This window comes from Neovison vison, chromosome 1 (genome assembly GCF_020171115.1).
Source record: "Neovison vison isolate M4711 chromosome 1, ASM_NN_V1, whole genome shotgun sequence".
Classification (NCBI taxonomy): Eukaryota; Metazoa; Chordata; class Mammalia; order Carnivora; family Mustelidae; genus Neogale; species Neogale vison.
The window spans coordinates 271769283-271791375 of NC_058091.1; the positions used below are offsets into that span (position 1 = coordinate 271769283).

Here is a 22093-nt window from a genome sequence, read left to right on the forward strand (position 1 = left end):
CGGCTCCTCGGCGACTGTGGCGGCGGTGAGGGTGGCGGTGGGCTAGGTGCGGGGCTTCCTGCGAGGAGGCTGGGGAGGTGCGGGGGCTCGGGACTCGGGGCCGGCGGGTCCAGGAGGCTGGGGAGGAGGAGGAGGCGGTCTAGGGCTGGGCGGCCGACAACTCCCGGCTGGACGTGGAGGCTGTAAAGCGCTTTGGTTATTGAAGCGCTACGTTTGTGTGAGGAATTCTAGTTGTCAGCGTTGGAGAAGTTGGGAACTCTTCCTGACCTCTGATGTCCCGTTTGAGACCTGGTCTTGTATGTGGAAAGAAGTGAGAGCGCCTGTTTGTTCGCCTAGAGCCATACTAATAACGACAGTAATGACACGACCACCTCCTCCGTCCTAAAGCCCCTGTTACCTCTTTGAGGCTGTGTGCCAGCCTTCGTTCCAAGCCCCTCGCGTACCTCAGGTGCTGGAATCCTCGTAGGAACCCTACCAGGCGGGCGTGCTAGCCCCGTGTTACAGTTGAGGAAGCGGAGAAGCAGCTAGGTGAACCGACTTCCTCGCAGTTACGGCCGTCAGGAAAAGTTGGAAGAAAGTCCAATTCCGGAGCCCGTGTTCTTAGCTGCTAAACTAAACCCCCTGCATTTTGGTAACTGTGTGGCTGGAAGTTCCCAAGGAAAATGGGGGGGGGGGAGATATATGTACATATAAATGTGTGCGTTTTTATTTTTAAGAAACAGGACTCAGCCGTTTAATTTTGTCAGTTCCTGGAGTTTTTCCACTCCAATTACGAAAATAACATACACTCACTACAGGATACTTGGAAAACTTACAAAAACCTTAAATACTGCGATTCTGTATACCTGAAATTTATTCCTTTTTTGTTGTTGCTTTTCCTGTTAGAGTATGAATCCGTTGAGAACAGCCATTATAATAATGAAAGTGACGGTAATGATAATAGGAACAGCCACCACCTTTCCACCTACCCTAATGTCTAGCGCATTCTAGATGCTCATTAAATCTTTGGTGCACAAATGAAGGAATAGACGCAGTGCTTAATATTTTGGAATATGCCCTTCCAGTCTTTTATAAAATCATATTAATTATTTATGGAATATGTATATTATATATATTACATAGTAGTTGGCCCTTATTTACGGGTGATATGTTCCAAGGTGTGAGATGATAAAATGCCAATGAGGTGAGATGAGGTGAATGATATAGACACTGTGATGTAGCATTAGGCTGCTATTGACCTTCTGACAACACCTCAGAAAGAGGATCATTTGTTTCCAGACTCTGGATGACCACACGTACCTGAAACCGTAGATAAGGGGGACTCTGTATATAGTATACTACTTATAAAATATATATTATTATGTTGTAATTTAGGAAGAGCATATAAGGAATGTGAAATGATAGTGTAAAAAAAGTACATATTTATTTAGCCACCAAAACATTGATTGAACTTTATGCAAGAACTGTGTAGTCTTTTCTCTTAGGTTCTTGGAGTAAATGGGGCAGAAATTGTCATAAATTTATTTTTAATCTCTAAAACTTGGGTACATAGTAGGTATTCAAAAAATGTTTGCAAATGAATGAATATTTCAAAGTTGGTGTGTATATGTGTGGGTAGTTTCATCTGAATTTTTTTTCTGTGTGTTTTGGTAATGTATAATGTATGTATGTCATATACCCATATGATCTAGGCTCCATGGTGCTTTGTAAATCTATCTTTCTAGGCTTAGGGCTTTTCATCCCTGCTATATTAACTACTGTTATTTGTCGATATTCCATGTCTGTCCATTCCATTCACATTCTTCCCATGTGTCGTTTCCACACTTTTGAATTTTCTCATTGGCACCTTCACCTGCCAAAATCCCAAGTGCCCTTCAAGGCAGGTGTTGCAAGCTCACATGTATACTTGGGCTGATCAGGTAACAAATGAGCCAAGTAGGTTTAGGTGGAGATTACAGAGAACTAGAGAACATTATCCTGTCTAAAAAGGCCCAGCAAATCTTTGGTTTGAGCTGATTATTACCATGTTAAAAGTGGGCCCAGTGTTACCAGATATTTCAATTTTACTAGAGAAGTTGAAAATCTGTATTTATGTATGAAGTCTGATTTTTAAAAAAAAATTTTTTTTCAGGATTTTATTCATTTGAGAGAGACAGACCGAGAAAGCATAAGTGGAGAGAGGGGTAGAAGGAGAAGGAGAAGCAGACTTCCACGGAGCAGGGAGCCAGATGCAGTGCTTGATCCCAGGACTCTGAGATTATGACCTGAGCTGAAGGCAGTTGCTCAACCGACTGAGCCATCCAGTCTCCCCGGAAGTCTGATTTTTAAATGTTAGCAAATAATATAAAAGTTTGAACACTGCGCAGGCCAAATAACATTTAAAGGCTGGATTTAGCAGTCACATTCTCAGTTTATGGCCATTATTTTTTTGCTATTTCAGATACTTTGTGCGTGAATCCTATTCTCTGATTCCAGCAGACTTCTTTTCTGTTCTTTTAGCATTTTATATATACCTCACTTATAATGCTGTTTCCAAGGTGCCTTTTGTTTTTGTTTTGTTTTGAGAGGGAGAGAAGGAAGGGGAGAGGCAGAGGCAGGGGTGGGAGAGAGAGAATCTTAAGCAGGTTTCATACCCAGCATGGAATCTGACTCGGGGCTTGGTCTCACAACCCTGAGATCATGACCTGAGTGGACATCAAGAGTCAGATGCTTAACTGACTGAGCTACCTCAGTGCACCTGTTGAGCTGCCTTAGTTCCTTTTTTTTTTTTTTTTTTTTTAGCTGCCTTAGTTCTTAATATGTCTTTCTCTTCTGTACACTGGAAACATTTGATGGCTTGGATTGGGTCTAATACTGCACTTGGTAAATGTCGGGATAAAATACATGCTTATATATACCTGAATCTTTGGTATATATGCATTTATTTCTCCTTTGGTTATCTTTATTTCTTCTCTACTTGGTTGTCTTAGAAACCAGCATCTGCGTCTTATAAAAACAACAGTGATATCTTGGCTTTAATTGCTAGAGAGCTGAACTTACGGAAGGGACTGAATTGGTAGACGTTGCTACTCAAAAGCTGGATTGATTTAGAGTCTATCTGATAGCTTAAATTTTAAAATTTATAAATTGAGATAAAAGTAATGATAAGATTTTTTTATAACAGTCAATAAAAGGAAAAATTGATAAATTGGACCTCATTGAACTGAAAAGCTTTTGCTCTGTTAAGAAGATGAAAAGATAAGCTATAGGCTGGGATAAAATGTTTGCAAACCATGTATCTGACAAAGGACTTGAATCTAGAATTTATAAAGAGCTCTCAAAACAGAAGAAAAAAAAAACCAACAAAGAAAATGAGCAAAGATTCAAATAGGTATTTTACTGAAAGGGATATACAGGTGGCAAGCACATGAGAAGACGCTATATATCAAAAGCCATTATAAAAATGCAGTTTAAAGCCACAGCGAGATTATTACAGAATCGTTCAAAAAAGGAAAAAAAAAAGAACCACCAAATGGTGGTGAGAATGCTGAGAAACTTGATCACTCATACTTCACTGATGGTGATGTAAAATGGAAAGGGTAGCAGTGCTTAAAAAGCTGACTAAGTACTTAACATGATCCAGAAGCTACACTCTTGGGTCATTTATTTCAGAGAAATGAAAGCTTATGTTTCAACAAAAACCCATACATTAATGTTCATAGCCGTTTTATTTGTAATAGTTCCAAAATGGGAATAGCTGAGATGTCCTTCAGTATGTAAGTGGTAAAACAAATCCATCCATACCTAGGGCTACCGCTCAGCAAAAAAGGGAAGAAACTATTGATAAAACAACTTGGATATCCGGATCTTGAGGCACTTATGCTGAGTGAAAACAGTTGATCTCAGAAGGTTACATACTGTATGAATTCATTTATATAACATCTTGCATGGAGATGGAGAGCAGATTAGTGGTTGCTGTGTGGTGGTAGTGGGAGATGGGTGGGGAGATATGGCTGAAAAAGGACAACACAAGGGATCCTTCTGATTGAACTCTTCTGTCTCCTGAGTGTGGTGATGGTCACACAAATCTATACATGTGATAAAATTTCATAGAGCTAAATACCCACACCTGAGCACCTGTAAAACTAATGAAATCTGAAGAGGTTAATGGGTTGTATCAATTTCCTGGTTGTCATATTACGCAGTGGTTACAGTGGTCATTGCCATTGGAGGAACCTGGGTGAAGATACACAGATCTGTCTGTATTTCTTACACCTGCATGTGACTCTAGGATAATCTCAAAAAGCTTAAACAAATAACCTCCACCAAAAAAGCCTATAAGATTAATTTTTTTCTTTGACTTTTATTTTACAGGCAATGATCTAATCATGTCAGAGAAAGATGATACTGAGACTCCAGTGATAACTGAAGCAGCCTCCACCCTTGAAGATGGGAACTGTGAGCCAGTCAAGAATTCTGAGTCTGTTGACCAAAGTGCCAAGCCAGAGAATAAATCAGAACCTGTAGCTATCACTCGGAAAAGACCAGAGTCCAAACCTTCCAGTGACCTTGAGACTTCAGAAGTTCTCCCTGTTGAGGCATCACAGGCTGTAGGCAAAGTAGAGTATCTGTTAAGACACTGGGATTAAAAGTTAAGGTTAAAAGGCATTTGGAACCAAAACCAATTTAAGATTGTATCTATTTGTTTCCTTTAAAAGCTGTAAAAAATTTTCTCAGTTTTATAGACGACTTTATGAGTAGTCGCCTTTGCTATATGGTACTTAAATGCAGGTGACATAACATATGTCAGTCAAGCAATACAATTCTTTAGCTTAATGATATCTATTTCTTCACCTGTACTTGGGGCTAATAATTAAGATACCTTGTCTGTACACTCTCTTACTCTCTACTTTTCCCCTTTTCTGTTGCCTTTTGTTTTTCTACCTACGGGGAATAATAGGAGACTGTTTCCAAAGATGTACCTCAGACTGGATGGGGATATTGGGGCAGCTGGGGCAAGTCCTTACTTTCTTCAGCCTCAGCTACTGTAGCTACAGTAGGTAAGATCATTTGTCATTTTATTAATTTTTGTGTGGATGTTGCTACACATCTGTGTTAAAAATGACTTTGTTAATAATTCTTCTTCCATGTTTACTTAAGGGCTTTATAGTTTGAGAATTCATTAGGAATGATGGACTGATTTATAGTATACCTGGAGTTTGCAGCATTTTATCATTAGCATTTCTCATTAGAGTTTCTCATTAACGAGAAAATGAGAAATTGTTAATATAAAACTATTGTTTGGTGGTAAAGCAAATTTATTGTTTTTTTTGTTTGTTTGTTTTATTTTTTGGTAAGATTACACTCCCAAACATTAGGTATGTATGGTCAGAATAACATGTCTGTAACCATAGTGATTTTAAAAATCTACAGGATTGTTTTGGTTTGTTTCTTCAGTTTAGGTGGCTAATAGTAATATTCAAATGTAAAAATGTAACCATTTTTCTCATCAGGACAAGGTATTTCAAATGTTATTGAGAAGGCAGAGACTTCTCTTGGAATTCCTAGTCCCAGTGAAATTTCAACCGAAGTCCAGTATGCAGCAGGTCAGTATGTGGAAACATTAAGATCTAGAATTTTGGGTCAAAATGGAACAGTTCAGCTCATTTTTCAGTATATATTTAATGAGTGTCTGATATTCAGGGCATCATGGCACTGGTGAGAAAGGAATTTGGAATCTTTGACTAACAGAGGTCTGTGTCCTTTAGCCACTTTAGTCATCTATGAAGTGGGATGATCTATGTCAAAATACTGTTACAAACATTAAATAAGGCCATGAATGTAGAATATAACAATTTCCTAGCGTTGTGTTTGGCACAAATGAGTAACAACCCAAGAAGAATTAACTAAATTTGACTCCATTGTGACACGAAAAAATATTCTAACATGTTTAGTTTTGGGGGTTTATTTTTTTTTGTGTTTGGATTTTTATAAGGTGGAATTTAAGTTAATTTAATTTTTTTTCTTATTTATTTATTTATTTGACAGAGAGCGAGAGAGATCATAAGTAGGCCAAGAGGTAGGCAGAGAGAGGGGGGAAGCAGGCTCCTCGCTGAGCAGAGAGCCCGACACAGGGCTCGATCTTAGGACCCTGAGATCATGACCTGAGCCGAAAACAGAGGCTTAACCCACTTAGCCACCAGGCATCCCAAAATTTAATTTAGATACTTGCTTTGATCAGTGTGCTCTTACTTAAGCCACAGAAGACAGAATTATAACCAGGAATCAAGGTGGCCTGGGACCAGAAAACAGGAAACTTTTCAGGCCCTGATTTTGCTTTCTCCATCACTCAGGAGCTTTATTGTCTCTCACTCTTGTTTCTCTTTGATCGTCTTATTTTTTTCTCCAATAAGCATAATTTTCTGGGATAAAATTTTAAATAGGCCATATTTTAAAAAGTCAGATTTATTGATTTTATAATTTGTATGTATAATTGAATGTAATATATATGTAAATGTATAATTTATATACAGTAATGCTTATTCTTTTTAGGTGTATAGTTCATGTGTTTCATCGAGCATACAGTCTTGTTTACACAGTAGAATCACAGTCCATTGTGATTATACAGTATAGAATATATCCCATATGTGTATTGATAATCAAAATACAACGATATTTTTATCACCCCCCGAAAGACTCCTCATGCCCCTCTGAGGTCACTCCCATCACTTACTCTCAGTTTTTGGCAATTGTTAATCTATTTTCTGCTTAAATTTGACTTAAATTTGACAGAAGATCACATACATGGAAACATACAGTATAAAATATATTGTTACAGATATCAGTAGTTTGTTCAAACAACTGGATTTCATTTTTGAAATGAAAATGAAAAAAGCTATGTTTTGGGTAAATAGTTTAAAATAATAAAACAAAAAGGGCTAAGGTTACCCTGTGTATTGGAAGCAGGGTCTAGTTTTTAAAATTTCACATAGATGCTGATAAAGCAATACTATTTATGGACCATTCCTTCGTGTTTACACATCCCTTTCCTCCTATAGGAGAGACAAACGCCAAAGAGAATGCAAACTCCTTCCCATTGACTGGGCCATTTGGTGTATTCTCAACCATCTCTACTGCTGTTCAGACCACAGTGAGTAAAATGCATGGTGGACTGTACACCTCTCTGAATATAGTGTTTTTTGTTTTATCTCTTCCTTTTTTTCTTGAAAAGCCATGAGGACTGATTACTATTATGGGAGTCTAAATGGCTGAAGATAGATCACTTTGACCTTAGTGGAAGAGTGAGAGCTCCTTGAAAACTTTCTTTAAAGAAGTAGAGAGCAGAAAATGAAGAGTAACAGAGAGGCAATGTACATAATAATTTATGGAATATGAATTCTGAGTTTGGTGGCCTAGAAAATGTCCCTACTATACAAAATATTTTTCCCCATAATTGTGTAACTATAGATGATTAGAAACATTTTTAAAGGATTTTATAGGAAACATAATATCTGTCTTAATGAGAATAGATAACTAGTACTACTTAATTTTAATTTCTTGAAGTAAAACATATATACAGAAAAGTGAAGTTATAAGTATTCAGTTTGAATTTTTACAGTGTGAACACACTCAGACTAAAATTCAAACATGATGGTACATCATAGGTTTTCCACCTGTGCCCTCTTCTAGCCATCCGCTTCTTCCTTTTGCCCATCAAAATAACCACAATCCTGACTTCTACCATCATAGATTAATTTTGCCTACTTTAAACTTGACATAAATGGAATCATACAGTAAGGTACCTTACTGTGTTTGGCTTCTTTTACTCAACATTATGTTTGTATGATTTCTCTTTGTGTAGTCTGTGTGGTATATTCCATTTTCTTTGCCATATTCCATTATATGACTATGTAACATTTATTTATTCCATGGTTGGTGAGTACTGGGGTTGTTTCCACTTTTTAGCTTTTACAACTAGGAATGCCACGAACATTTTGTATATCTTTTGATGAGCCTCTGTACACATTTCTGTTGAGTATGCAACCATGTATAGAGTTGTTGGTTCATAAGGATATTCATATGGTTAGTGGTAGTAGATACTGACATATAGTTCTCCGGAGTGTTTGAACCTGTTTATAGTCCTAAAAGCAGTGGATGATTATTTTAATTGCTCCACATTCTTGCCATTGCTTGGTGTTGTAAGCCACTATTTTATATAATCAAAACATGAATATGTCTTTTTTCAGTATTACTGTAATGAATTTAATTACTGAATGTAATTATTGCATGTGTTTCCTAGGGAAAGAGCGTGATCAGTGGGGGTTTGGATGCCTTAGAATTCATTGGGAAAAAGACAATGGATGTAATAGCAGAAGGGGATCCTGGATTTAAAAGAACCAAGGGTCTGATGAACCGGAATTCTACATTGTCTCAGGTACTATTTGTCTTTACCCATTTACTTCATGTTTCTGTTTTGATCTGTATTTTTGCCTGTAGTAGACCTTGTTAATAATGCCTTTTGAAAAATTTTCAATGATATTTTTATTAAGGCTTTTTTGGGGTGGGAGTGTGACTGATGAGAGCTTTAGTGTTTAGAAAAATGCCCAGTTCTTTTTTTCCTCCTCTTTGTTTTCTGTAAGAGGCTCCTATCAGTACAACAGAAGGCAACAAGCCCTTTCAGAGTTGTTGAGTACATTAATGTTTAAAGCACTTTCCATCCGGTTCCTTGGGTGTTATTTATTCTGTCCAAGATTGAATTATGTGTGACCATTTTTTCCCAGCAGTTCCTTAGCCTATCAGATTTGAATTGCCATGCCAGGAATGAAAGGGCACTGCTCTGTCCTGTTACCATCTCAGCTTTGCTTCCTTCAGCTCTCAGAACTCACCCTTGAGGTCCCATTACTTGCTGCAGGGTAAGCCTCCACCTTTTTTTCAGGTTTTACGAGAGGCAAAGGAGAAAGAAGAGCTATGGACCTCCAATGATGTTGCCTTGGAAACGGACAAGAAAACTCATTATGGGCTCCTCTTTGATGAATTTCAAGGCCTTTCGCATCTGGAAGCTCTGGAGATGCTTTCCCGAGAAAGTGAAATAAAGGTAATTCCAAATCAGCAATTTCAATTGGATGGTCTCCAAACAAAGGAGCGCTGCATAGTTTCTTCTGTTTGTACAGTTGGAAGATGAAATGTATTTCACATGGAGGCTTGAGACTCTTGGAAAATACTACACCACAACAAACAAATGTTTGAACTAATTACTAGAAATAGAATGAGTCAGGTGTTATTTCTTTTAATTTAAATAGAAAAGAATAGGGGAACCAAGAGATCTTAATAGCACATCTGTGTTTTCCCTTTGCCTTGGTCTTTTTTTTTTTTTTTTTGATAGTCTCTCTGGCTTAAGCTGCCAATCTGGATACAATTACCTGTTAGTTTTTAATTGATTCAAGACTGTTTAACTTCCCCCTAATTTCTTAGCCATTGTTAAGCACAAATAATTCCTGGATGTTTCTGGTTTTTATTTTTATTTTTTTAAAGATTTTATTTATTTATTTGACAGAGATCACAAGTAGGCATAGAGGCAGGCAGAGAGAGAGGAGGAAGCAGGCTCCCTGCCGAGCAGAGAGCCCGATGCAGGGCTCCATTCCAGGACCATGAGATCATGATGTTAGCCGAAGGCAGAGGCTTTAACCCACTGAGCCACCCAGGTGCCCCTGTTTCTGGTTTTTAATTTTTTCTTTTTAAGTATAAATTCTCCCTATCTTCCTATAATGACTAATCTCTTGTATTAAGATATTTAAAGAATAGTTTGTATTGACTGGTGAGCTCATAATTTTATTTTAATTTCGTCTGTAGCCTCTTCTCCATTTGAAAATGTTTTTTTCTTGTACTCTCACAACTTTTTATTATTTTATATCCATTCAGGTGAAATCTATTCTTAATTCTCTAAGTGGAGAAGAATTAGAGACTCTAAAACTTGAATTGGAGCAACTCAAGGAAGCATTTTCCCTAGCAGAGTTCTGTGAAGAAGAGGAAGAAGAGAAAAAAGGTAATATGAAAATCCAGTATTTGAGTGGAAGGGATGTTAAATGTTTATATGCAGTGTATTGCCCTTGAAACTAATTATTTTCTCTTTAATTAACTAGTCTAATATTATTTTTTGTTATCTTGCCCCTGACTAGGTATTTGTATGAGTAGTTGGTCTTAAGTGCATATCTTTGCCCCACTTCTCCCTTCTGCCCCCCAAACTGTGACTTCTTCAGGTCTCATCTTGAAACTCACAAAACTGCCTGCTTTTTTTGCTTAGAGAATCGCCCTTGTTAGATTCCTGCCTCAGTCTGGCTGGTCATCCCTATGAGCTTTTATATCCCTAGATACTGCTCCTCTGCCTCTCTGACTCCTATGATCCCTGTCCTCATCTTGAATTCAGGCATGCAGGGTGGCAGTTATCCAAAATGTAGATGATGATTTGTTTTTTTATTTTCCAAAGCTTTTTTTTAATGCCATATTCTTAGTATCTGCATACTCCTAAAAATATTAGTAATTATCAGGAAACAAGGTCATTTACATAAGGCACAATTTCTAGTCAACTGAATCTTAAGCTTTCGAGAATTGTTTTATTTTTAAGTTTAGCTGGAAATATTTCTGATATGCATTATACACTAACTGTTTTTTTAGTAGAATCTAAGGAGTACAGTTTTTTTGCCTTTTTTTTTAATGAAATGATCAGTTACAAACATTAAAAGTAAAAATAAAAAACAAAACCAACATTAAAAATGACTAGAAAAATTCTTTCAGGGTCCATCAAGACGTATGAGTCAATTACCCATATGGTAGATTAAGTTAGTGGTTTGAAAAGTGTGGTCTGCAGATTCTTGGGTTCCCAGGATCTTTGCAGGGAATCCATGAGTCAAAACTCTTTGCATCATAATACCAAAATGTCTTTTTCTTTTTAAAAAATGTGTTATTTTGACATTCACACTGATGGTGCATCTTTATGTTCTGTGCATAGAGAGTAGAATTACTGGTGTCTTAACACAGATAAGACAGTGATACCAAATTGTGCTAATACTTTATTTTCACGCCCATGCATTCATAGTAAATACATAAATAAATATTTTTAAGGTGCCAGTTTCATTTAAGCTTGTCCTCATGAAACAATAACAGTGATTTATCTCACTGAGTTTTGACCCTTGAGTACACTTATTTTTCATATTTGTGTGATGCATACTGAAGTTGTCTCAAGGAAAAGCACTGTTATTTCAGCTGTAAGTGCAAGTACCTGTTTTTTCATGGAACACTATTTTTATTTAAAAAGATTGCAGTCACACAGACTCTTCAGAGCAGGCTATTTGGTAAACATTTTCTTGAAAATAAATGAAATGAGCCTTCACTTGAAGGAAAAATATTTGTGAATAGTAAAATTTAAATTAACCTAAAGTTAGAATTTTGTAAAACTTACGTTTGTTGCTGTGGTGAGCTTGACAGCTTCCTAGTACTTAACAGATTTTTTTGATGAAATTCGTGGTCGTAGTAACAAATTTGATCTCCTAGGCGTATTTTTAAATGTGTTGGCATTTAGAAGATTTGCATAATTCAGAGAATCAGTATTTTCCAGATGACTAATGAGTGGTGTTGCAAAGTCATATCTGGGCAAAAAATAGACCAGTAGATTTTAATTTAATGTAACTGAATTCAAAATTTCATTGTGCGATTCCAGGCTCTACATTATAACTAGCCTTTAAGACTATTTGTTGAGTTTTGGTGTGGTATTAAAGAATATCCACAATTATCTGCAAAGGCAATTAAAGTTGTTCTCCTCTTTCCAACTATGTGAGCTTGAATACACCATGTACTTAAAACAACATATCACAACAAAGTGAAGGTAAAAGCAGATAAAAGAAACCAGCTGTCTCTAAGCTAGGCATTGAAGAGATTTGCAGAGATATAAAACAGTGGCATTCATCTCACTAAAATTTTTCTTTTCTGGAAAATATAGTTGTTTTTCTTAAAAATTATGTGAAGTGTATTTAAGGAATTCAAACATTTCAGTTTTAATTTTTAATATGATAAGTGTTGACAGATATGTAACTTACATTAAAAAATAACTTTTTGAGAACCTTTTGGGGGTTCTCAAAAAGTTCTAAGAATGTAAAGGGGTCCTGAGATCAAAGTGTTTTTGAGAGCTGCTATATTAAATTATCCTAAGCTGCTATGCTTTTAGAGATGTTTCTGTTATTTTTCAGAATTGTGCATCTTTATGTTCTGTGCATTTATCTGTCCATCTTTTAATTCTCTTCACTTTCAGTGAGATTGCTTCTAATACCCTCTGAATCTCATTTTATATCTTTAATCAGCTTTGGGTGGAAAACCAGTTAACCTACTCTTTCTCAAGTTGTATATTAAAAGGACCATCTGACTGAGAGTCTTAAGGCCTTTCTTTGAGAGAAGGAGGTGAAGTAGAATGTATGGACTTTATACTGAGAGATACTTCCTCTTTTTTGTTCCCATCTGTGTTTTGTACTGCTTTCTAAGAGGTCGCATTGGCTGGTTATATAACACCTTGCTATATATTCTATGTAAAGATACTGGTCCTGATATAAAATGGCGCTTGAATAAAAGTTTTTCAGCTTACCTGAAGTATTGAATAGACAGTATAGCTTAGTGGATGAAAGGATGGGTTTTGGAGTTAGACCTGAGTTCAAAATCAAGATCTGCTGTTTCCTAAGTCATATGACCTTGGATAATTAACACTGAAATTCTGTTTTTTCATCTGTAAGAAGAAGATGCTAATCCCTCCCAGGTTGGTATAAGGACTAAATAAAATATTTAAGGTCTGATACAGGGTAAGCACTTAACAGATGGTGGCTGCTATTTTCATTATCAGGGTGGCATAAGTAAATAAAGATCTGTGCTTAACAGGAAATCCATAAATTAATTTTTATTTACTTAAGTTGCTCCATTGTTCCTAACTAAACCCAAGTGTGGCAGTCCCCAGTTATTTATAAACTTAATTTATTTGTACATAATACCATTAACAGTATTTGTTCAATTTAGTCAACATCTGGCTTTGCATAGTAATCAGAAATCCTGATCTTTAAGTACCATTCTGAGGACTCTAAGGCATTTCTGAAAAGAAGGATTTGTGTCTCTGATATTTTTCTCCACTACCTGTTTGCCAAAGATAGAGGGCTCTGAAAAGAGAGCACTACAGTGCTGCACACTACCCTCCCCAACAGTTTTCCCCAGGGATTTTGGGTGAAAATGCAACACTGACCTTGGTATTACCTCTCAATGAAAATGTAAAAAAAAAAAAAAAAAAAAAGGCTATGGTATCAAAGGGGAGAGGAAATCACAGAAGATGGAGACCCCAGCGTCTTCTAAGTCCCACCAAAGCACTAGCCATGCCTCTTTTCCATCCTCACACTTTTTTCCCCCTCTTTTTAAAAAAGATTTTATTTATTTATTTGTAAGAATGAGGTGGGGAGAGAGAGAGAGCGTGCACACAAGCTTAAGCAGGGGGTGTGGCAGGCAGAGGGAGAAGCAGACTCCCTGCTGAGCAGGGAGCCCGATGCTGGACTTGATCCCAGAACCCTGGGATCATGACCTGAGCCGAAGACAGACATTCAACCTACTGAGCCACCCAGGCATCCCGCATCCTCACACTTTTATCTTAACACAGCAACTACTTTTAATACTTAGGTCTGTGGGGCGTACGTGACAGGCTCTCCAAACATTTTTTGATCAACCTTAGCAGTAAAAGTTTGAGTACTTAGATTTAGTGTATGTACATTTGATGTTTATAAATTATATATATGTACTGCTATAATAATATATTACATATGTTTAAAGTACACCCTAAAATAGAAGTTTTTAAAAGGAGAAGACAAATGTCTACAAATAAAATGTTCTGTTTTTCCCCCAATACTTTATTGGATTATTTTGTGAACCCCTTGGGGTACATGGATCCCAGTATAGATTCAGATACTCCCTTGCTCCCAGATAATTTAGAAGCTTTGCTAGGTAAACAAAATGCCTGTTAGATTTTAGATTTTTAGGCAGTAGAATTTGATTAGGTGTTGCTAAGAGGAGTGATATAGGTTACAGCTATAGTATTTAGAAGACCAACTTTTCCCAACCCTTTTATAATGAGGATCACCAAACCATTTGAATTCTGTCTTGAACACCAAGAGAGAAGGGAAAAGGGATAGCAAATGGAGAGGGAAGAAAAGATGGAATTTTTTTCCTAAGGGTTTTGGGGAGAAAATAGGTATGAAGAAGTAATCATTTGCCCTGGTAAACCATAAACCGGTGATTAAGAAGTACTTGTATAGATTATAAGTGCTAGAAGATTTCTATATACAAGAGTTCTTGCTACATTGTACAGTTAAGAGAAGCTTTGGTCTGAGGAAATTAAGTAAAATTTAGATGAGTAGAAAGGAAAACAGCATTTCTTGCCATTTGTTTGGATGTGTGTGTGTGTTGTTTTTTTTTTTATATTGACTCACCTATTTGCCTGTATGTTTCTCAAATATAAGCATTATATGTTTCCCATCATCTCTTAGGCTTCTTAACCAACAGCTTTCTTACCATCCTTCCAACATTGTGGAATTCCTTTTTCTTTTCCTTTCTTCATATCCATCATTATCTCCTGCCTGGATCCTCAGCCTTCTGCTCCCTTTCTTGTTCCCAATTAAGTTCATCTCCACCCAGGAGCCAGAGTGGATCTTTCTAAAATTTCAATTGGACATACCTGTCTCTCTTTAAAGTCATTCAGTGTCTCCTCACTCCCTTAATAAAAAGCTTGGATTCCTCACCATTGGTTTTTAAGGACATCTTTTACCTGGATCCTACTTAATGTTCTAGCTCCGTTCTTACCTCTCTTCTCTCCCTTACATTAAGACCCTTCCAAACATATTAAACTTGTTGCCGTGCTTTCTTTCACCTCGGTATCTTTTACTTGTTTTCACTGTCCGGGACTCTTCTTTTTCTCCTGGCTAAGTTATACTCACTTTTTATATCCTGACTTAAATTCCGCTTTCTTAGAAGAACAGACATAGTACCTGCTTAGTACTCTGCCTTCACCAGTTCTCATTCCTACATCTGGAATATAATATAAAGAGCACAGGATTTGGACTGGAGTGGAAAGGCCAAGGTTTGACTCCTAATCTTTGCTATGCAATTTTGTGGAAATAACCCCTTCAAGTCCTAGTTTATCTCTAAAATGGGATAATGATACTTTTTTGCAAGCCTATTGAAAGAATTCATTGGCATATATAGAAGGATTCTGTAAGCACTAACACACCATGCTCATTTAAATTGCTGTTACTATTAGTGCTGCTGCTCCTGCCATGCCTCTCTTCTTCTTCTTACTGCCCACCACCCCCATCCCTGTCAGTCTTTCTGCAGTGTCTTAAATGGGACTTGGGTTTTGTTTTTGTTTTTGTTTCTGTTTTTTTGTTTAAATATTTTATTTATATATTTTCGAGAGAGAGAGCACGAGCGTGCATAAGCTGGGGTAGAGGCAGAGGGAGAGAGAGAAGCAGGCTCCCCAATGAGCAGGGAGCAGATATGGGGCTTGATCCCAGGACCCTGGAACCAAGACCTCCACCCAAGGCAGATGCTAAACTGACTGAGCCACCCAGGTGTCCTTGTTTGTTTGTTTTTTTTTCAGGGGACGAAGACTTTACCAAAGAGATAACAGATCTATTTTCCCAGCTGCATGTCTCCTCCAAACCCGAGAAACTTGCCAGGGTAAGTTATTACTTGGTGATTTTCTTTTCTTTTCTTTTTTTTTTACTTGTGTTGATTTAGTAGATAAAGAATATAAGATTCTAACTTCGTGGCAAGGGTGTCAACAAACTGGGTGTATATTCTGAATTCCATATCTTCTACCTGCCTTCTGCTATGACAGATTAGCATGCAGATCTCACATCTGTCCTGCCTGCCCCACACTTCTGCCACCCTCACCTGTTTTCGTTTGGAATGCTGCTTATCTGAAAGCTCTTATTAGGCCACAGGGTTGGCAGCCTTTATGAGACCAGTGGGCTCGCCTCAGTTGAGGTCTTCCTCTTCTCAGGGCTCTGAGTGATTCAAAGATGATGGAATGTGGCCCCAGCCCTTATGGACTGGATGGAGGTTATCATTTCCCACAGCACAGTGACCCTTTAGCTTGTGCAAATGAGAGTCCCTTGGCCTAAGCCTTGGTCTTTGATGGTGGTGTCTGAGCTATCTTCACACACTTGGAACATGGAAGGGCGTTAGTCAAAGTCAGTAGGGAGGGTCTGTTTTCAGAGCAATACTCACCTCGCGTATATGCCAGTGCCAGCTCATGGGACACTATCCACTGGGTCTTGAGCTGCTTGCTGCCTCTTCACCATCCTCTCCCATTCTCTGGAAACATCTCTGGACCAGTTAATGGCAGGCATACATTGCTGCCTGGCCAGGATAGCCATTATAGTCACTTGCATACCACAGGGCAAGGAATGTGATGCTTGGTTTGCTAGCCCACTTTGTCATGCCCAGTGAAAATGCTACATTCCCCGGGAAAATTTTCAGGTCATCCCCAGGCAGCTCATCTTCCTTGTCTCACCTGTAGCACTTGACCTCAGCACTTCTAGCTTGTATCATCGTAGTGTTTTTTGAGTTGGAAATAATATCAAATTTAGAGAAAAGTTGCACAAATAAAGCAAATAAAATTCAATATCTTTTATGCAGATACACCCTTTGTTAACAGTTAACTCCATACATTTAATCATTTGTGTTTGAGCATTTGTTCTCTCGTTACATGTCCTATCCCTTCCCCCCCTTTTCCCCTTCTTCCCTTTCTCCCCTGTACAGCACCACACACACACATGCATGCATGCATGTTGTTATTATTGGGACTGTAATTGTAAACGTGATAGCCCTTTATTCATAAATATTTTAATATGTACCTACTAAGAATACAGATAATTTCTTATGTCCCCACAGTAGTTCTCACTTGCTCTAAACTTAACATTGACACCATATTTTTTTTTTTTTTCAGATTTATTAGAGAGAGAGCAAGAGCGTGAGCAGGGGAAGGGAAAGAGGGAAAGGGAGAAGCAGACTCCCCACTGAGTAGGGAGCCTGACTCAGGGCTCGATCCCAGGACCCAGAGATCATGACCTGAACTGTAGACAAGAGGCTTAATGGACTGAGCCACCCAGGCATCCCTGATACCATATTTTTATTTAATCTCTTGTCCACTTGTCCACATTCTGATTTTGGCAGTTGGCCCAAAAATGTCCTTTGTATCAAATTTTTTCCTCTACAATTGGAGCTAGTACATAATCATGAATTGTGTTTAGTTGTCAAGTACTTTTATTCTCTTTTAATATGGAGTAGTTCCTCATCTTTCCTTGTCTTTTATGATGAGAAATAACAAACTCCTTTCCCCCTATATAAAAATAGAGTATTCTTCATTTGGGGTTTGTCTGGTGTTTTTTCATGACTAAAGTCAGGTTATGTCTTCCCAAGCAAGACACTTCATAAGTGACATCGTATCCTTCCCAGGCTATCACACCTACAGCACATAATGTCCATCTTCCCCTTATTGTGATGTGTTGCCTGATTTCTCACTGTACTGTTACAATTTTTCCCCTGTGGTACTAATAAACTTTCTGTGGGAGACATTTTAAGACCAACAAATACCCTGATTCTCATAATTTCCCTCTTAGATTTGGCATCTCTGCATGATTCTTGCTGCATCAATGTTTACTGTGATGGTTGCAAAATGATGATGTATTCTAACCCCAGCATTTGCTCCACACTTATCAGTTAGCTTTGGCATTCTACTATAGTTATGAGCTCTCCCTTCTCCTGTTTCTTTATTTATTATCTGTTATTTAATATGATCTCACAGGTTTCTGTTTTTTTTCCTTTGGTTTGTGATTCATTACTGTTTTAGTTAGTTTGATATTCAGATTGTCCTTCAAATGGACTCTTGTGTGACATGCACTTATCGTTGTTTGGAGTATTTCCTTATTTTCTGTCATAACAAGATACCCTGGACTCACTTTGTACCTTCCATATGCCTTCCCTGGAATTAGCCATTTCTTCAAGGAGCCATAGTTCCTTTTTAATAGTACAGGCTAAGATGTGGGTAGTGGATGTGCTCTTCTTCACTGCTATGGTGTCTTTGCTTCTAGGCCTTGTGGGCAGAGCTAGGAAATGTACTCAGGTACACATACCCCTGTATTTGTACATGTACATACATACATATGTTAGAGATCATGAGTTCATCCTGAAAACTCCCAATTTCAGTCCATCCCAGCAGGGTTCTTCCTGCCTTGCCTTTCCTCATGACACGTTTGTGTCTCTCTTCTTTCACAGAAAGAACCCCATCTCCCAACATTAGCGCATGTCCTTGTTTCCTCAGTTCCATAATGCATCAGAAATAGTTCATTGCTTTGCCCATTCTACTATAAAAACAACCTGTGGAAGCAATATATGATTTATTTGCTATCTCTGTGTTAATTTTTGAATATATAGAGTATTACCATGTTTCTGAAAGTCAAAACTGTATAATTCCCATCCATTCCATTTGCCCTTCTCCTTTTAGATATTAAACTTTCTTGCTTTTTGGCATGTCCTTCTTGTGTTTCTTTTTTTAGATAAGTAGATGTATTTTAAAGATAAGCAGATATATTTTCTTTTTATACAAAAGTTTAACATGCTTTGTACTTTAGCATTTTGCTTTATTCTCTTAACCTTATGCATATGTATTTTTATAAATGTGTCATAAGTTGTTTTTATTTGTTTTTTTAAATGTGTATACCTTACCTCCCATCCTAAATCCTTTTTTTTTTTTTTAAAGACTTACTTATTTGAGGGTTAGAGAGAAAGAATATGACCCGAGCTGAAATACTTAACTGACTGAGCTACCTGGGTACCCCACCTTCCATCCTAAATCTTAAATTTCTTCAAGGCTAGATCTTTGCTTTATTGGTCCTTAAAATCCCAAATGTACTATTTCTTACTTTGTGGTGTTGAGTAAGTTGTTTATCCTCTTTATGAGAAAGGGATGATACAGAGTTCTTGTGAAGAAATAATGTGTTAGTTAATACACACAAAACTTTTATGGAGTCCCTGACTCATTGTAAATGCTCACCATTAATTGTCCTATGTATAGAAGCTAGCCTCATGTATTATACATTCAAGTATTTGATAAATACACATATGTCAAGTAACTTTATTTTGCTAGGTGCTAGGGAAATACTAATTAAAAAAACATAATTTGTGTACTCAAGGAGTTCATAATAAGTTATTTTTAAAAAGCAAGTAACCTCTTAGCTGTTTGGTACTACTAGTCATTCTCTGGAAGCAGTCTTCACATTGTTTACATTTTGGGTGTCGAGTCATAAGAGGTCGAATAGTTAAAGATCAGGGCCTGATTTTCCCCAAGGGTTTATATGGGATACTGTGTCATAAAGGGGAAAAGCAATGAAGCAGGAGTCTGAGAACACAGTTCTGATTCTTACTCTGATACTTGTGATGTGGGCAAATCCCATTTCTTTTCCTTTTTTTTTTGAATTTTTAAAATTTATTTATTTATTTGACAGAGAGATCACAAGTAGACGGAGAGGCAGGCAGAGAGAAGGGAGAAGCAGGCCCCCTGCCGAGCAGAGAGCCTGATGTGGGGCTCGATCCCAGGACCCTGAGATTATGACCTGAGCTTAAGGCAGAGGCTTAACCCACTGAGCCACCCAGGCGCCCCAAATCCCATTTCTTTTCTAAGCCTCATTTTTTTTTTCCAACTGATAAAAAAAACAAGTGGTTGGAGAACCTAAGCTCCAAGGTGCCTTTTTTTTTTTTTTTTCAAGATTTTATTTATTTATTTGGCAGACAGAGATCACAAGTAGGCAGAGAGAGAGAGAAGGAAACAGGTTCCCTGGCGAGCAGAGAGCCCAATGTGGGGCTCTGAGCCGAAGGCAGAGGCTTTAACCCACTGAGCCACCCAGGCGCCCCTTCAAGGTGCCTTTTAATTCTAAGTCTCCAGGCCTCTCCAGTGGGAAGGTCTAGACTGAATTCTGGGTGTGAGGCCTGGGTAGTATTGCTGATTTTCAAAAGGTATGATAAATTACTTTGATTTGGCACAGTAGTTCATAATGACTTCAAGAGCAGTCATTCTGAGTATGTGCTGTGCCTACTTAAACATCTCCTTCAAGTATACTGCATTTATGATACCAGTTTTCTTCTTTTGTGTGGCCTTATCTTCATTTTTCTTTCTTCTTTTAATCTGACATATATCAATCCCTGTTTTTTCTCTCATTTTATCTCTTCAAAGGAATTGCAGAGTATTTCACATACTATTTAGACTGTTAGTCATCTGTTAGGATTCTTTCCAGCCTCATCTCTCACTGTTCCTCTTTTCTCAAAATCTCACCACTCCAACCTCATCTTCTACCATGCTTTTCCCATATTGGTCTTCCTTCTGTTCCTTCAGTACACCCACCTGATTTTCCTCTGCTTATAGCTCTCATTGTCTAAATATTTGCATGGCTGACTCCTTTTAGACTTCAGATTTTGGCTCAAATTTCACTCCTCGAGACCCTCCTGACCACCCAAACCAAGTCTGCCTTCTCTTCCAGTCCATCTTTCCATCTCTCCATTTTATTTTCTTTGCTAATTTGTTCGTTTGTTAATTGTCTTTCTGCACTAGAGTAGAGAAGAACAGGACCATGGTTTATATTAGTTGCCACTGTACTCCCAGCACCTAGAACAGTGTGTAGTAAATATTTATAATGGATGAACTAATTAATAAAGGCCCCATCTGCGCTGGTCTTACTAGTTGCTTCACAGTTTTTGAGTTTTCTTGTTTCCAATCTTTTATATAGTTATGATTTTTTTAATTTGAGAGGTTAATGCAGAGGTCTATGCAAGTTAATGCAAGTTCTGATCTGAACTTATAGATCAGAGCCAGATTGTTCTTGAGGGTTTTTATGGGAGTTCCTGTGTCATAGGAGAAAGAACCTTTCAATGAATATCTGGGTACATGGGCTCTGCTCTAGGTCATTCATGATTTAGCCTTGGGTGTAGCCCCATGTGTTGATTTTAAAGGCTCAGCCTCAGTGCTGTATGTTTAATAAAACCTGTGATTTTCATTTCTCAGCTGGAATGACTCTTACAGTCCTCTTTGGATTCCTAATTGCCTAGTTACAGCTCTGAGTGCGTTCTGTCTGTATAAAGTTCCTCAAGTGGATGCCTTCATTTAATGACAATAAACCTTTTCTTAGAAGCGAGGACACTCTCAGTTGCAAATGACAGAAACTGTAGTCAGACTGGTTTAAGAAAAAAGGGGCATTCATTGGCTCAAGAAACTAGAAAATCAAGGGGCAAGACTGACTTCAGGCATGGCTCTCACCCAGGAACTTGACACCAATCCTCACACCAATCTCTTGACTCTGCTTTCTTCTGTTTTGGCTTTATTCTTAGAGAATCTTTTCCACCTGCCGGTAGGATAACCACTGGTACCTTCAGGGTGACTTTTTTCCAACAGAAGGGGGGCTTCTCTTCCCCAGTAATTTTATCAGATGTCTTGAAACTGATGCTCATTGACCTCGGTTGGGGTCACTTTTCCATCCATGAAGTAATCGGTGTATGAACAGAGGGTTAATATTCTTGGTAACTAAACCTGAATTATTTGCCAACCCTTAGAGCCAGAGGGTGGAAGCAATCCTACCCAAATCACGTGAGCTGAGAAAAATCTGGAACCTCCTACCAAAAGAAAGGAGATATGAATGCTGGCTAGGTAAAAACAGTAGGTATCCTCAGTAGTGTGCAGGCACTGGGTGTGTAAATTGAATTCACAGTTTGTAACCATCCTATAGCAATGTTGTTTATGTAGGAGATATGCACATTTAATTTCAGTGTCTTTTGGTAAGTACTAAGTTGAAGGGGTGTTCAGGGGACTGTGGACATAGAACAGGGTTGTTTAGGTGCCCAGTCTCCTGGAAGGTTTTTGAAAGTTTCCTGGAAAGAACAATGTCTGGTTGGAGGACTGAAAGAAAACTAAGAGCTGCCTTTATTTAGAGAAAAGAAAAGGGTGAGGAAGGGCATTCTAACCTAAGGGAATAGCATGAACAAAGAATGGGCACAT

General features: G+C 37.9%; 1 protein-coding gene across 3 annotated transcripts in view; it reads left to right on the plus strand.

Annotated features, from left to right (window-relative positions):
* The first annotated feature begins 4 nt into the window (after positions 1-4).
* The window catches only part of FAM114A2 (family with sequence similarity 114 member A2), a 33801-nt gene continuing 11712 nt past the window's right edge, over positions 5-22093 (plus strand). The window contains exons 1-9 of one of the 3 annotated variants that reach the window (XM_044230942.1): positions 5-25; positions 4354-4598; positions 4940-5039; positions 5493-5585; positions 7038-7129; positions 8279-8413; positions 8915-9073; positions 9898-10021; positions 15647-15726. In XM_044230942.1, coding sequence (XP_044086877.1) covers positions 4368-4598; positions 4940-5039; positions 5493-5585; positions 7038-7129; positions 8279-8413; positions 8915-9073; positions 9898-10021; positions 15647-15726 — 1014 coding nt within the window. In that variant the 5' untranslated portion in view covers positions 5-25; positions 4354-4367. Of the gene's footprint in view, positions 47-336; positions 632-4353; positions 4599-4939; positions 5040-5492; positions 5586-7037; positions 7130-8278; positions 8414-8914; positions 9074-9897; positions 10022-15646; positions 15727-22093 lie in introns of those variants that run through there. The other 2 variants (XM_044230950.1, XM_044230933.1) reach the window with 2 other exon arrangements.